The following is a 17235-nucleotide window of genomic DNA, read 5'->3' on the forward strand; positions in this document are numbered from 1 at the left end:
TCATTTCAGCCTGAATTTCCATTACCTTGCATTTGCACATTTTGTAAATTAATCATTTCAGCCTGAATTTCCAAATTGAGGAGCTATTGTTCAATTCCGAGATTAGATTTTCCAATAGTTCAATGTATATACAAGACAAAACTAAGGCACCCTTAATTCGTTCATCATCTTCCATCTTGAAAAGTTGGTTGCCAACACTAGGACAGCGTGGAGATGCCACAGAAATTCCAAAAACGTTGTGTCATCTCTCTTCTGAGTTGAACCTATTCCATGCGGCCTTTGGTTCACAAATAGAAAATAATGAGATTCAAGTCCATAAAATAGGAAAGAATAAAAGAGCAACAGCACAATCAATCAGAGAACATGCACAGCTAGAGACACATTACCTTAAGAAGATCAAAAACCTTTTCACAAATATATTTTTGCTGAATGCTCGCTCCTCTTTGCTGCAACTTATCAGGGTGAACATAAAGAGTTGCTTTCCTGTAAGCTTTCTTCACAGCAGGAGTTGTAATAATTTCAGTCAGCGAGATGGGTTGCCAACCACTATCGGGACCCAGGATCTGCATTTGCCAAAACAATGAGCATTTAGTGATAATGTAAGTTATATATTTGAACAGAACAAAAATTTCAAGATCAGTGCAATGAACTTCAAGACCAAAATGCGTCGGAAGGGACTCATCCACTTATTCTAAAATCTAAATTACTGCAATTGCACTTCTGAACGTAAAAAGTCACTCCAACTTTTAGTTTCTCGAAGATCAATCGATAAACATTTTTCTAACGAGAGAGACTTCAAGGTAGCATCTTGAGATATTTCAAACCAGTTCAGCCTCCCCCTCCTGTTTATGTTCATAAATACAAAGAAGGGACAAAATACTTGGGCACGCATTAATCGGATACATACATATTGCAGAGTAGAAAGCAGTGCACGTAGGTTCCCTTCCTTCCCGCTGGCCCATCTTTTAATATCAGCATCACGAGCTTCTGCTAGTCTCTGAAATTAAAACACATGTATAAGCAAGCATAACTAACATGTGAACATCATTAACTCCATAAGCACACTATTCATAGCAAGGAAATTTACATTTCTCTCTGTTTGCTCTTTCTGAGCCAGAAGATCGCGGTTATTCTTCTCCGCGAGGGCTTTTGCCTGAAAATATCAGTAGAAAATAAAAAATGAATATGCTTGGACAAAGTCCAGGAACAAGCATCTACAAATAGAGTTATGATACACATACTGCTCGTTCCATTATCCTCTGGTGCCTCTCCAACCTTGCTTTGCGCCTCTGAGCCGATTCACTATTACTTCCATCAAATTTATCCAAATCCTGCATTTAACAAACCATTTATTCCTCTGTATGTCACAATATATGCACTAGGAGAAAAGCAGGAAAAAATGTGAATGATACTCACAGAAGAAGAAAGGCTGTGCTTCAACCCGTTTTCTCTGGCTGTACTAGCAGATCTTTCAACACCGTCTCTATCTGCTTGAGACCTTAATTCAGCTATGCTCTTTTGTGATAAAGCTTTCTCTAAAGCACGTTCACGGGCTTCTGCTGTTGCCCTCTCCACAGCAGCTCGTTCTGCTTTAAGCTTGGCCTCAATAGAAGCTTTGTCTGTTGATACCTTGATAGTTGTAGAAGCCTTCTCACGCTTTTCTCGTGCCTCAGCCATTACTCTTTCCCGAACTTCAGCAGTTGCTCTCTCCACAGCAGCTCGTTCTGCCCTTTCTCGGGCTTCAGCAAAAGCCCTCTCACGAGCCTCACGAATTGCTCTTTCCACAGCTATTCTATCTTTTTCCCTTTCCCTCTGTCTCATGTCTACCTCAGTTTTTCTACCATTATTTTTGTCCTCCGCTTCTTTTTGCAGTGACTCTTTGGTCTCCACGTCTACAACAGTTTTTCCGCTGAGACTGTTCTCTTCCCCATGCAGTTCTGCTTTTACCTCTTCATCACTGTCCATTGGTTTATTGTCTTTGCCGTGACCAGGTAAAGAAGAGCATTCTAAGTCTTCTGAGTTCTCAACAGACTTCTTTACTTGCTGAGGTGCTTCAATATCTTTGTTTTTCTCGACCTGGTCAACGACACTATCCCCCTTGATTGTTTCCTCATTTTCTACATGTCCACGGACCCAAGAGTCATCCCCTTCATCAAGATTTGAGGATTCTTCTGGTTCCCTACCGGTCTCCTCCATGCACCTCTGTTCAAGGTTTATGTCAGTAAATGTGGTATTCTCTTGTTCTTCAGAAGGGTCGACCTCAGGTACAGAATGTGATTCATTATCACTGACATTCTCTTGAATAACATCGCAGAAGCTCTCTGTCTCAAACACCACTCTCTCACTCGGAAGATTGTTCGCACCATTCATGCAAGTGGAACCATGATTCACTTCCTTGGCATCCTCAGATGAGGCCCCATAAGTATCTTGCACCATGCCCTCAGAGGTATCGTCTTCACTAGCATTTTGGAGATCATTAGCAGTTTCCATTATCTCCTTCTCCCCAGAACTGGATGACTCTTCAATTACTCCATCCTTCTCACACTCATCATGCTCATTGATGGCTTCAGGAACTCCTTGTATCCCTTCAAAATCAACTGCCTGCTGACTTATTCCAAGGTCATCATTTTCTAGTTGACATTCACAATCTTCTTGTATCTCTCTTGAACAAGTACTGGCATCATGATCAGGCTCATTAACAGCTTTCTTTGAATTCTGTTTATCAGCAACTCCTGGAGCCACACTTGTCTCCTGATCATCCTCACTCTTATCAGATGCTTCCAGCCCACTATCAGTTCCTTCAGCCTCCTGACTTGCTTCAGTCTTTCTATTCTGTGTGAATTTATCAGCTCGGTTCTCTATGTCTTCAGTTGCTTCGTACTGACAACGCTCTGTGGATATATTCTGAAGTATTTCCCTCTCAGATCCTTCATGTTTTCTCTCACTTTCTTCCCATCCATGAGAGTAAGTCGTTTTGTTTTCACTCAGCCCATGCTCATGAACCCCATGCGACCACATTCCGGTGTCCTGTCCCCCTTGGAAATCATCCTGTCTACTCTCAATGCCTTCTTTCTCGAAGCCATGTTGCGGCTTCTCATCATTTTCCCCCCATAAGAAGGCTTCCTTACGTACAATGTCAGTTTCTTCTTCATCGGAGCTCCTTCTCGATCTACTTTTGTTTTCTTCCATCTCAACATTTTCTAACTTCTTCGGCGCTATTCTGCATTCCAAGTCTTCATGCTTCAGCATCTCGTTTCCTGGAGGTGTCTTTCCGTTGTTAGGTAGATTATCATTCTCCATTTCTTGGAACCCAATTTTCTCCTCAGTAAGTGGCGCCAGAGAATTCGGCAAGTTCTTGAAACTCCATTGTTCAACAAATTTCGACTCTAAATTGATCTTCATGTTTTCAGGCTTCTTCAACTCAGCAAAACAATTTCCTTTCTCCTTAGAAAAGGAATGGTCATTGGTGATTTCTGAATTTACATAATCTTCAGAATCATGCATCACAGCTGAATTAGAAGTACCTTTGTATTTCTCTGGAGCTTCTGCCTTCCCGAGAACGTTTAGTGTTGGCTTTATGTCCCCCATTGATTTGGCGTTATTAGGTCCTTCGCTAAGCTCTATGGTCTTGTTACTTGTATTCATCTCCTTTAGCTTGTATACATGTCTATTATTCTCCATAGATGGTTGAGAGCGATTGTTGCTCTCAACCTGTTGAGATGCCAAGGTTTGAGTATTCTCTTTTCTACTACTTACCAGCTCCGGAAACCAAGTTCCTGCTACATCTCTGTGAGATGCTTCAACATTTTCAGTCTGGGTATTCAGCTTAACATTTCCAGCAACCCGTTGCTGGTCTTTAAGATTGAAGCACGAAGCAAAATCAGCTTTGCTTGATGGAATTCCCCTGCAAACCTCAGCAAATGGAGGCAATCCAATACCTATTTTTCTCTGCAATTCTATAGTATTTCCCCTGTTATTTGTTGTGTTACACTCAACCCTATTATCCTTGGGTTTTAAGTTACCTTTGGACCTTTGTTTCTGAGAAGCTGGAACACTTTCGTTTTTTCTCTCCATTAGCTCTTTTGCTAGTCTAATACTTTCTTGAGCTTTCTCTATGGCTTTCTTCAAAGCGGCAGCAGAAATAGCAGCTGCCGAATTTGCATCAAGTTCCTCATCAGAGGAAGGTGGAGAAGAATCAGTGGAACGAGTACCCCTTCCAGATGCACCAAATTTCAAATCAGTACCAGAAATTTTTGATTGATAAGGTTGGCCCTTGATGTCATTGGCCATGGGGGTTGAAGTTGATGCCCCTTCAGTGGAACTTGATCTCCTGTCAAATTCATCACGTGCACTAAAAAACTTATCATTGAACGCATCCCAGCTAGATCCACTTGCAACCTTCACTACGCCAACTGAACTTTGTTTCTTGGGGACATGCAAATTCTCCTTTCTATCATGTCCATCAAATAATTCCCCACTAAAGCTCCTGTCATGATGAACTTCATCTGAACTTTGTTTCTTGGGGACATGCAAGTCCTCATTCCTATCACGTCCTTCTCTAAATATTTCCCCACTAAAGCGCCTATTACGATGTCCATCTGAACTTTGTTTCTTGGGGACACGCAAATCCACATTCCTAGCATGCCCTTCTTTAAATATTTCACCACTAAAGCTCCTGTTGCGATGTACTCCATCTACACTTTGTAGCTTTGGGGCATGCAAATCCTCCTTCCTATCACGTCCTTTAAATATCTCCCCACTAAAACTCTTTTGGCGAAGTACTTCACTTTTTACAAAGGGTGCTTCTTGACAGGAATCAGTCTTTGGTAAATGAGAACTTTCATCTATAAAATGCGTAAAACCAGGGACAGCATGCAGTTGAGCTATCTGTGTCATACCATTTGACCCATCTCGGCTTCTATGACTGGTCTTATGATAAGATAAGTTAAAGTGCTTTGGCCCATCCAAAGATTGATTAGTTGCTTCACATGAGGACTCATTTTGCCTTCCACTTGGACTAAATTGATCGGATCCTTCCGAAGCAGTCCTACATGCAACCAAAAAAAAAAAAAAAAGAAAGAAAAGGAAAATTCAGGGATCAATCATAACTTATGTTGTACCAAAAGCACCAATACAAGTAGTGTCCGTTAAAACACACTGAGAAAATCTGGGAAATGACGCAGAAAATAAAAGCAATAAAGGGAATTGAAAATTAATATGAAAGGTTGTCTTTTTCCACCCGTGAGAAAACAGACCAAGTAACGACAATGCACATTGTAAATGTCCATTAAATTCCAGATCACATAGCATGTCTAAGTGCTTATACCATCATAACTTATGTTGTACCAAAAGCAAACAATACACATGGTGTCCGTTACAGAAAATCTCGCAAATGACGTAAAAAATAAAAGCAATAAAGGGAATTGAAAATTAATATGAAAGGTTGTCTTTTTCCACCCGTGAGAAAACAGACCAAGTAACGACAATGTACATTGTAAATGTCCATTAAATTCCAGAGCACATAGCATGTCTAAGTGCTTAAACCATCATAACTTATGTTGTACCAAAAGCAACCAATACACATAATGTCCGTTACAGACACTCTGAGAAAATCTGGGAAATGACGTAGAAGATAAAAGCAATTAAGGGAATTGCAAACTAATATGAAAGGTTGTCTTTTTCCACCCGTGAGAAAACAGACCAAGTAACGACAACGCACATTGTAAATGTCCATTAAATTCCAAAGCACATAGCACGTCTAAGTGCTCATCATAACTTATGTTGTGCCAAAAGCAACCAATACACATAATGTCCGTTACAGACACTCTGAGAAAATCTGGGAAATGACGTAGAAGATAAAAGCAATTAAGGGAATTGCAAATTAATATGAAAGTTTGTCTTTTTCCACCTGTAAGAAAACAGACCGAGTAACGACAACGCACATTCTAAATGTCATTAAATTCCAGAGCACATAGCATGTATAATTGCTTATACTTTTAAACGCTATAGACATGTAATTAAACATCAAATCACAACAAATTTGGCTTAAAACCTTCCGTTAAGAAGGCGAAGAGCAGGATTTACATTGTGCAAAACGACATAACTCAATCAATTACAAAGGCAAAAGGATATCAGGTTACCAGCTAAGCTACAAAAAGGCACATTTCAGAATGAGCAACAAATGGAATTTACAGGTAGATTCCTTTTTCAGTAAAAAGATTTACTTATGAATATTCCATACCAGAAATATTTGAATTCTTCAACCAATAATGTCTGTTGTTACAGAAAAAGCCTAATTTACCAGTTCACCACCAGAACAAACATCACATATTTCTCACCTAAATATATTACGCGAAAATAAAGCCATTCCCCAATGAACCAAATACAACAACAACAACAACAACAAGCCCAAAGATAATCCCACCATGTGGGATGGGGAGGAGTAGAGTGTCTGTGCACCTAACCCCCACCTTGAAAGGTAGGGCGGCTGTTTCCGAAAGACCCTCGGCTCAAGAGAGGAGAAGAGAGGAAGATAAGAGGAAAACAAGACAAAAGGTCAGATAGGGCTAAGCATATCGAAAACAATATGATAACACGAATACCAAAAGCGAGAAAGTCATGGTAGAACAGTCCGGGAATAAAGGAGCATTAACTACTATAGATAAATAAAATAATCAAAGTACCAACGGCCCAACAAATATAAGCAGCAATCAGATGCATAAACCAAAGGTAATAAACAAATGAGCGAAACTGCAACTACTATGGTGAAAGGGTAAGCCACCTAGCCAATGAATCAAATAGAGAAACATAAAAAGGACTTGTTAAGCACACTAAGAATATTCAAATTGAAGCAAAACCAGAAGTAAGGAACAGAGATGAAACAGCGCCATATAAACTTCAAATCATTGTGCTTTTCCTTTTCCTTTTCCTTTTTTGTATTACTTTTCAATTATTTTCTTTTCTGCATATCAACAAAAGCTACAAGGATACCTAGAGACAAACAGATGATCAGCTGAACATATAGAGAAACAAGCAAGTTAACACATTTCAAACAACTAATCGATAAATGAGTAGCAATCATGAAAATGAACTGAAAAAAAAAAAAAAAAAAAAACACAAAAAGGAAACTCATTACCGATTCAAACTACTACTAGACACATGGATGTTCGCCTCCAAAACTAACAGAAAACTTCATTTTCTCTCAAAAAAATCATGAAAATGATGAACTGCAAAAAACAGGCAAAATGAAACTCAGTACCGATTCAAACTACTACTCTACACATTAGCGATTCAAACTAACAGAAATCCTCATTTTCTCTCCAAAAAAAAAAAGTAAAAAGAAAATACGCAAAAGCAAAATCATTATCTATAGAAACTAGGTTCGCCTCAAACACTAACAGAAATCTTCATTTTCTCTCAAAATAAAAAGCAAAAATTCATGAAAAATGAACCGTAAAAAAAAACACGCAAAAGCAAACTCATTACCGATTCAAACTACTACTCGACACATCGAGGTTCACAAAAATCTTCATTTTCTCTCAAAAAAAAATCATGGAAAATGAACTGACCTGGATTTACTAGAAGAACGTTTGCCTCGTTTAGGTTTAGAAAACAAGTCTTCATAAGGCACAGCAATATCATAATTTTCGTCATCAAAACCACCAAAAATATTAGAATAATCAATTTTACAATCATCTGAAACCGTAGCATCATCATTTAGCCTAGAGAGATCCAGCACAGGAATCGATGAACCACGAGATGTAACTCCAAAAATCTCAGAGTAATCCGGAGCTCCAACCGGGGCTCCGAACTTGGGTATTTGTGAACCTGTAAAAACGTCGTCGTATGGATGTTGTTTCGATGAAAATGAAAAGCCATTGGCGCTAGAGAGTTTTCTTCTGTGTAAAGGCCGTTGAAGAGACTCCATTCAAGTACAAAGAAAGATGAAAGAACTAGGGTTGCTAATTTACGAGGAATTTTTTTTTTTTTTTCTTTCCTTCGGTGATGTTTGTCTGTCTGCAGAATCAGAAAAATCAAAGGGAAGAAGAGAATTTTTTATTTTTTTTTGGGACAGAATAATAATTATAAAATGTGATTTTTGCGGGGTCGATTTGTAATTTTATTATTGGTCTCAATTTGTGTGTGACACTTTTTGGATTTCAACATTCAAACAAATCATTTTTTATCCTAATTTGTATTTTTAAAATATTTTGAGTTGTTAATTACTCTTGTGACTTATAATGTTTTATGTAATTTTTAAATATATAAATTTTATGGGATATTTTTAAATTTAATTAGGTAAATTTTATGGGATATTTTTAATAATACAGCTTTTGCAATTCCATTTATTACTCCCTAGATCTCAATTTATATGACACACTTTTCTTTTTAATTAGCTCAAAAAAGAATGATACATTTTCTTATTTGATAATAATTTAACTTTAAATTTTATCTTTTAGATTTATAACCACACAAATATCTTTCGTTTCTTTTAGACCACAAGATTAAAAAAATGTTCTTTTATTTCTTAGACTCCATTCCCATACAAACTACATCACAAAATTGGGACGGAGGGAGTATTTAGATTTCGATATTCAAACAAGTCTTTTTTTATTGTGTTTCCTCAGTTTTAATTTGTTTGTCCTACTTTCCTTTTTGTTCTGTTTATCAAATATCTTTTTTCTTTTTTGACAACACTTTAATTTCAACTTTGCACATGACATGTTTAAAAACACGAATATCTTTAGTTTAAGACTATATAATTCAAAAAATTTATTTACTTTCTTAAATTTCGTGCCAAGTCAAAATCAGGCAAACAAATTGAAACGAATAGAATAATTTTTTCATAGTTTTAAAATATTTTAAGTTGTCAATTACGTGATTTATAATGCTTTTACGTAGTTTTAAAATATATAAATTTTATTGTAAAAAACTTAAAAGATTACATTAAAATCAAACTATGTCATTTTCAAAATTCTAATTGTGTCAGGCAAATGGGGACATAGGAGTAATTTAACTCTGTTTGCGCTGTACAGTACACTTGTTTCCAAGTCTCCAACTTGGATTTGATCAACTCGTTCGGCGATTATTTTAGTAGTACTTATTTTCATATATTTATTTATTTGTTTTTATGCTCTTTTGGTGTGTTATTTTTTTCGTCTTTATTTGTAGTTAAATTGTGGCATCCTTGAAGAAGCCAGCTTTCAAATTGTGTGAGGACCAAAAAAACACGTAACGACGTAAATGTTTTAACGTTTTGTTGTGCTTTTGGAAAAGAGCAATAATCACTTTCATACTACTATTTGGCTATTTTGCAAAAGTTTTTAATTTATTACTCAAAATTTGTTAGAATTTCATTTTCTATTTTTCAACAATCAGTGGATAATTTCATTTTTTTCCATCATGAGAAACTAATAAAGTTATATCCGTGTATTAATTGTATATTTGTAGCACGTGTAAACATGTAAAAAAGAGGACCCGCATTATCATTATCAACATTACATAATTCATTACCCTCTTGGCCTCTTTCAAAATTAAAGTGAGAAATGTTCGTCTTTTTTCTTTTTTCTTTTTATATAATAAAGGAGATATTTGATATATTCACTTAATTATCAAAACCTATGTTTCACTCCTCGATTTCCAAGCTCTGTATATAATTAATTACGACCAAGTTCTGAATTTTTAACTTCAAGTTGTTGGAATTTGGGGGGAAATAGTTATTATAAATGAGTAATAATAAAGAATGAATAAGAGGAAAAAGCATAGCCGTTTCCTCATAGAGATTCTCATGACAATTATTCCATATTCAAACACTTAATCATACAAAGTATGGCCCCTCTTTCACATGGAATTATGAATTTGAGGACTCCATATTTGGTATAAGCTCCCATTATGGAGACAATAATTGACAGCGCCGAATTGGGAAAAATCATCTTTGCTCGTATATATTATAGTAGCTTTCATCTCGTTCATTACCTAACGACTGCCTCTACTATAAGAAAAAATCACTTACTGGATCGATGTACTAACTACTCATAAATGTTGTGTGTATAAAAATATTAGTATTTAAAACATACCCGTAACTACTAAGATAATAATTCAAGATTAATTTTTATAACGACGCGGAGATCTTATTAATCTTTCCAATATTTTAGTTGGTATAAACTCATAAATAGTGGAGAAGAAGGTCGTAGAAGAATATAATAAAGAACTTTTGATGAGATGTAAATGACGGGAACTCCGATTGTATTATCACATAATTCTTGCATACAGAGATTTGATTATTATCCATGAGTTTTCATTTATTTTTCCTTTGATTTTAGCGCAAGTCATGTGCTGAATCAAGAACAAATAATAAACGTTTTTATTATGAACACTTTATTGTGTTTTCACTTATAAAAAGTCAAGTCTACTTAATTACAACGCTAAGAGTTTTACTTGAAAAAATAGAAGGAACATGTATCAGGCATGTTAAACCTGATGAAGTCCCCCACTTAAACGGGAACAAAAATGTGGAAGTTATGAAGGTCTTGTCCTTCTCCATTTTTTCATCAAGACAAAATCGAAAATCGATGGAATTCGAAGAGAGTGAAAGTGAATAAAAGAAGCTAAATAGGATAAATTTCACTCTCACTTGATAGAGATGGATTATAACATTGTTAAACTAATAATTGTGATTATGAGAATTGTTATCTCAATAATAATAAGAATAAAGAGCATTCATAAAGTTATACATTTCTATTGCATACCTATCATAATGATAAACATCTCCTCTTATCGTGAATTTCTCTTATACTCACAGAAAAAGCTTTTGTGGCTCCATCCCTACATGAGCAAAGAACCAGTCATTATCTTAGCTATGCTACTAGAGGCTCTCAAGAAGTCAAAGAGGATATTTACTAGTTATATCAGCCCTAATTGCTTGAACTTCAAGATGTTCTTCGAATTAATCATAAATTTTATTGCGACCGGCAAAATCCTCCTTCTAAAAACCATATAGATTTGCACCTAGTACAACTCAAACAAAAACATCCAAATATTAGTTGCAACATATATGAAATTTTTAATTTTTAAATATACTTTAAGTTCTGAGTTGTCAAATAGAGTACAATAGAAGTATAAAAGCAATGAATTTGAGCATTATCTGTGACTATAAATGGGGAACAAACTTTAATGAATGCACACTCATTTCATGGTCAAAATCCTTGAAAGGTACGGGTCTGATACATACAATCTTAGATATTTACTGATGAATATTTCTCCATTACACATGATTAAAAACTTTACTGTTATAAAGTAATGAGTATAGCTCTTCTCACTTTAAACAATAAGGACCCACAGAGTAATGGCATCATCTTCCTTTCTTTTAATAAAACTATAGTTTTGTTGCATTGGTGATCGTACTCTGTTTCAAAGTTTAAACTTTTAAACCCTGCACATTTCAGTCTTTAGAAACTTTTAAATTTATTTTAAAGTTTCCCACACACGGAAGTGGTCATCAAAGGTTCAATTCATAACCTATTTTTTAAAACAATATATATAGTGTCTTTCCTATGGCATTATTGGGATATTAATACATATAAAGGAGAAATCCCCATTGACCGTTTTGCTCATCTTGTTATCATGATATTTTAATATACGTCCAATTTAAATTTAGTGCTTACTATAATGATCTTTTTTCCCTATCTTCCGAGATAGGAATAAGGTCTGCGTACACTTTACACTCCCCAGAGCCCACATTATAAATTTCATTGGGTATGTTGTTGTTGTTGTATAATGATCTTTTTTCACTTTCCCCTTTTCATCTTTTTTACTTGTATGTTAGTTTGCGCGATGTGAAAATTATAGCTTTATTATATATGTGCTAAAGAACAAGAAATATATGTCATGCATGCCTTGATGGACAAAGTTTTTTCATTGTTGTGTCGGTGGGAGCTAGATACAGATAATTGCTCTAGACAAGACATGATCGATCCTAAACACATATTATATAATTGAATCTATTTTTAACGGCTTCTATGTCGACTACACTTTTTAATTCAAAATTGTACTAAATTAAATTAATGTTATTTTATAAGATGTTAGTGTTATTTTGTTGTTTTTCATTTCTTATTTTTCTTTTGATGTAGCAACATATGACCGTTGCTTTTAATTAATATTTCATCAAAGTACAAGCTTTCTTAACTGCGGTTTTCTTTTATAGATTAGACCTCTTAAACATGAAATTAGAAACTAGATAAACTTTCGCCTTGCCCCTTTAGAATTTAAGAGCCGTAAGGTAGATTTATTTAACTGAGTAGTAATACTTTGTTGGAAACCTTATGAAAAATACTTGATCACGAACCTTGTCGGAAAATACTTAATTACGAACCTTTGTGAAATTCTTCAAAGCTCAGATACAAAGATGTCAATTGCCATTAATCGTCCTTAATGATATTTCACCCGATATGAATGTATCCCTTAGGATTCAACAAGCTCTGTTATTACAAAATTAGGAGCCAGAATCTAACAAATATTTAATAAAAGAAAACCCAACACACATAATGTATGAGAGGAAGTATGTTTGGCTCTATATTATTCTCTATCTCCGTCTAATCCACAAAAGAGAAGACATAGGAATATATATATATATATTAGAAGTTGTCTCTTGATATTTCTATATCCAACAACATGAGCACAGGAAGGATATATGCCAACGTCCAATGTAGTAATCATATGCCAACGTCCAAAAAATTAAGAGTAGTAAACAACCATAAAGACAATATTTGGCCATTAAGACCATTAATTATCGAATTGAATATAATAATACCGTTTGAAAATGTCAAATTCATTCAACATGAATTCTGCCATTAAGGCTAATAAAATAGAATCAAGTCTTTGTATTAAAGTCTCACTAGGTACGTTAGAAATGTTCCTTTTTATTTTTGAGATATTAAATAGAAAATATGATTTTTCTAACAATTCCCCATATATCTCAAAAATAATAAAAGAAATAAAAATGTTAAGGTTTACTGGTTTTCACATATTTAGTATAATGCCATTTAATCCGTGTTTTGCATGCTTTTAAACCAAACCTGCATAAACCAAGATTAAACTTACGTAACAATTGGTGAAGTTTATAACTTCTATGAACTAAAAATTCTTTTTGTAAGCGTAGGTTTATTCTATCACATTATACTCACAATGTTTGTCGTTATCACGATTTTGCGCTAAGAGGCCACGCATGCGTTGCCCCGGTATTCACGAGTGCTCTGTAATCCGTCACTACCCCCATGGGCTGCACCACTCCACACTCATATAGTTCCAATCATCATGTATTCTCAGAGCAATACACTACCTATAAAGGATATGAATCGGATTAAGAGTATTAATTCAATCACTTTGCTCTGCAAGATTGCAATTATATTCACATACCATAGGAAGAGACATAATTTAATAGTGCATTTTTTATCAACTAATGACTTGTAATTACCCATATGAACCTAATTAATGGGATCTCCAATCACATAGGTTAGGTTACCAACGTACCATCATTGTTGATCTTCTCAATTAACAAAAGTCTCATTTCCCTCGATGTTTCTTTTTGTCACACCCTAACCTCGTAAGTGCGTTATGATCGCACCAAGACCCTACGGGAACCGCGTGAACTTAAACCGTAACTCACGTTTTCTCTATCTCGAAAGGCAACATAAGACCAAGTGTATTATAAGCCATGGGCACAAGCCCAAAAGATAACACACTTACGTCTTCAAACTAATCTCCTTTGCCAATTTACGGTAGTGCTATCCATAATAATGATACAACATAGTATAGTCGAGATGATTATAAGATGTCTAACCGTGCATATGTCTACGTGCCTCTACAGGAATACATGTCATAAAGTTGCCGGGACAGGGCCCCGCCATACCCATGCAAATGCATATGCAGCCATGCTGACTCACAGGGCAACTCCGGAGCAAATGGAGTGCCACGACTCTACCCTCGCCGAGCCGGTATCCTTCTTTCGAAAGATCCGTCAAGTTCGTATTTCAAGACTGCTGCATGAAACTCACGCCCAACAAAAGTGGACGTCAAGATACGAGCAATGTACCGAGTATGCAGGCGGAAGGTGCAACAAAATAGCCATATACCAAAGATGAAAAGAATAAGAATCAACCTGGCATTTCTGAACTACCGATGGAAATCTAGCATATGTATACATACCTCTTCATCTTCTTGCGATCTTTACTAGTGCCGTATACCCTACCATAGTCCGGTTACCTTATCATCAAACGTTACCGAATATGTGTTACACGTAGGCAACCCGATCCATATATGATACATGTCTCTCTATACTCTCGCATGCTTAACCATATCTACGTATAGTACTGTGCCTTTATCTTACTAATCATCCTATACTAACTGCCCAACTGATCAGTAATCGCTCGACCGTCGCAACTCGCAGTAATAATCGCCCGATCGATTATCGCCCGAGCGCAGCGCAACCGCCCGACCGATCGCCCGTAACTACCCGATCGGTTTACCCAGATCCGGGTAAATATATACATCCGCCCAACCGGTCGATCAGCCGTAAATACATACATACATACATATATACATACATACATCCGTCAACCGCCGTAGCTCCGATACGTGGTAACATCTACCCGACTAGTCGTAGACCGTGGTAATTATAATCAACATCATAACTAAACTTCTACAAGTAATCTCAGACACTTCGTGGTCATCACTTAACCCGTTGGGTTTACATAATCACATAAGACTTATAAAGCACAACTCGTGCCATTAGTACTTCTCCCACTCTGACTAGACTATAACCAATTCAAGATACAACATGAATCTCTCTTCGAACATTAAATACCTCATTAGAGATCCTTTGCACAAGACTCTATTCGTATCCTAAAACATTCCTTAAGAACTCCGTTCCTAAACTCATTGGATTATTATTATGGAACCGTCATCATGAACACGTCTCACCTTGAAGGAACAAAGTCATAAGATGAGATCAACATCAAGGAATAACATCAATAGCCATGAAACAAGCTCAAGAATATCACAAGAACATCGGGAATTGTAAGTTTTGGTACTTTTAGAAACAAGGTTATTGAAGATATGATGTATAGGTTCACAACAAAGGAATCAAGCCTCAAGAAAGAAAGGTTTAGCCTTAACATACCTGGAATCTTGGTCCTTGACCTTCCCACTTATCTCCTGACTTGTAATCTACATATAAAATCGTTCATACTATTATTGGCTCACCGTCATACACTTGTCTTAAGCATTTAAATGAAACCGCTTTTTGAATCTGCCGCAATTCGGGCAGCATCTCCCCTGTTTATATACCCGGCCTAAATCATAATCCGAAGAACCAACAACAATGACAACAATACCATAAAGATCAACCACAATATTATCAATACCAATATATTCCATAAAATATCCCACACGACATTTGTCCAATTTTTCCACCAACAAATCCACTATACGATTATTCTCTACAACTCTCTACTTCCGTAAATAAACTATATCCATATCAATAAGGAGAGATTCATACCTTATTCTCGCTAGTACCGCGATATCTCCAATATTTGCCTTGAATTCCAATTAAGACTCACCACAATACGATAGTATAATCGCAACTACGCGCTATCCAACTTAAATTCGGAGATTATACTTAATTCGCGTTAAAATCTAGTGGATAGAAGTTAGGAGAATTTTCTAGAAGGTTTGGGAAATATTTGGAGCATTCTTGGCTGAAAATGAAGTTTTGGATCAGATTTGGTCCTTAAATAAGGTCAAATTCGGGTCGGATCAGAAGTATAACGCAAAGATTCTTTAGTGCAAAGACCGTAGCAACCCTAAGCTTGATTCTTTATGGCAAGAGTGTTTCTGTCAGCCTAACTTGTAACGTTCATAATTCTCTACTCCGATGTCCTATCGACGAGCGGTTTGTTGCGCTGGAAACTAGACACGACGAACTTTATTTTAGGCTTTTACTTTGCTTCAAAACTCCTCATCTACTAAAAGATATTCTTTCTCCTAGTTGTCAAAATTACCCCTCATATTCTCTTCCAAGTTCCAACAAATTTAATTTCCTTAATTCACTTGCCTTCAATCCTTTCATAGCTTAATATATGAACTTAAATCCTTATAACCATAAGTTAAACACATATAAGCTCACATACCTCCTGAAAGATAGCTCGAATCTCAACATACGAAACTAGGGGGTATAACACTTTTAGTCCGTGAATCGGCCAAATTCACCTCAGACATCACATAATTCATAGAAATAATTCCCTCTCACAGCAGCGCAGTCTAATCACTTTAAGTCTCAAACTGATATGTTTTATTGCCATTGAAAATTTTATTTATTCACTACAGTTAACGCTGCTTGGCAACCACAATATATAAACACATTGGTTTTATCCCAACCTCAATACTGAGAAGTATCTTAGCCTCATTACCAGCCAACTCTAACCCACAAACTCAAATTTCATTAGGGTCTACTTGGCTGATTTTCATAGTATTACACCCCCACAATTGGTAAACACATAATCACATATGGATTTTGAGATTCACTTGGCATTATGTACCCTCTCTAGTACAACAAATATTAATTCATCATAATACTTTATCATCAATTGCTTCTCTCCAAAATAATACACCAAGAGAAGAATAACACCAAAATATATTTTAGGATCATTGTCAACAAGATAAGTATAAAAATCTTCATCAAAATATTTTTTTCACCTTGTACTTATTCTTTTCCACAAATTCTCATTTTCAAAATCATGCTGAACAACATGACCACATAAATATTATCACCTTTAAAAAAAAAAAAAAAAAAAAAACTCTCTCAACATAACTCTAGTAAGAGAACGTAACCCCCACATTGTCAAAAAATTTAAGATAGGGAAATAATTTTTTTTATAACTCATAAGAAGTATTATAAATTCCTCATAAGATATCTCTTCTTATAAATAACAAGCTAATAATATAGTTTCACCCAAATAATTATATAAAGTTACTCATACTATGTCATCATCAACAATTTTCTTTTTTTAAGGAAAGTAATATCTTTATTAGGAGTTGGATAAGAAATAAATAAATCTTAATAAGAGATCTCCTAAACCGAGTACAATTTGCATCGTTTATATAATACACATAAGATGAGAAAAGCAAGTACAAATACTAGCATTTTTCAATATTTATTTTAAGAAGAACTTTTTCATTTTA

At 35.6% G+C, this 17235-nt stretch overlaps 1 protein-coding gene across 1 annotated transcript; it reads right to left on the reverse strand.

Annotated features, from left to right (window-relative positions):
• Window positions 1–21: 21 nt before the first annotated feature.
• LOC132033197 (auxilin-like protein 1) lies at window positions 22–8057 on the reverse strand. The gene is made up of 7 exons (XM_059423097.1): window positions 7569–8057; window positions 1417–5047; window positions 1242–1331; window positions 1088–1153; window positions 908–997; window positions 387–563; window positions 22–277 (listed from the first exon to the last, which is right to left on the reverse strand). Exons 1-7 carry the CDS (start codon window positions 7925–7927, stop codon window positions 242–244), a joined length of 4449 nt encoding a protein of 1482 aa, XP_059279080.1. The 5' UTR covers window positions 7928–8057; the 3' UTR covers window positions 22–241.
• Window positions 8058–17235: the final 9178 nt, after the last annotated feature.

Source organism: Lycium ferocissimum, chromosome 10, assembly GCF_029784015.1.
Source record: "Lycium ferocissimum isolate CSIRO_LF1 chromosome 10, AGI_CSIRO_Lferr_CH_V1, whole genome shotgun sequence".
NCBI classification, from domain to species: domain Eukaryota; kingdom Viridiplantae; phylum Streptophyta; class Magnoliopsida; order Solanales; family Solanaceae; genus Lycium; species Lycium ferocissimum.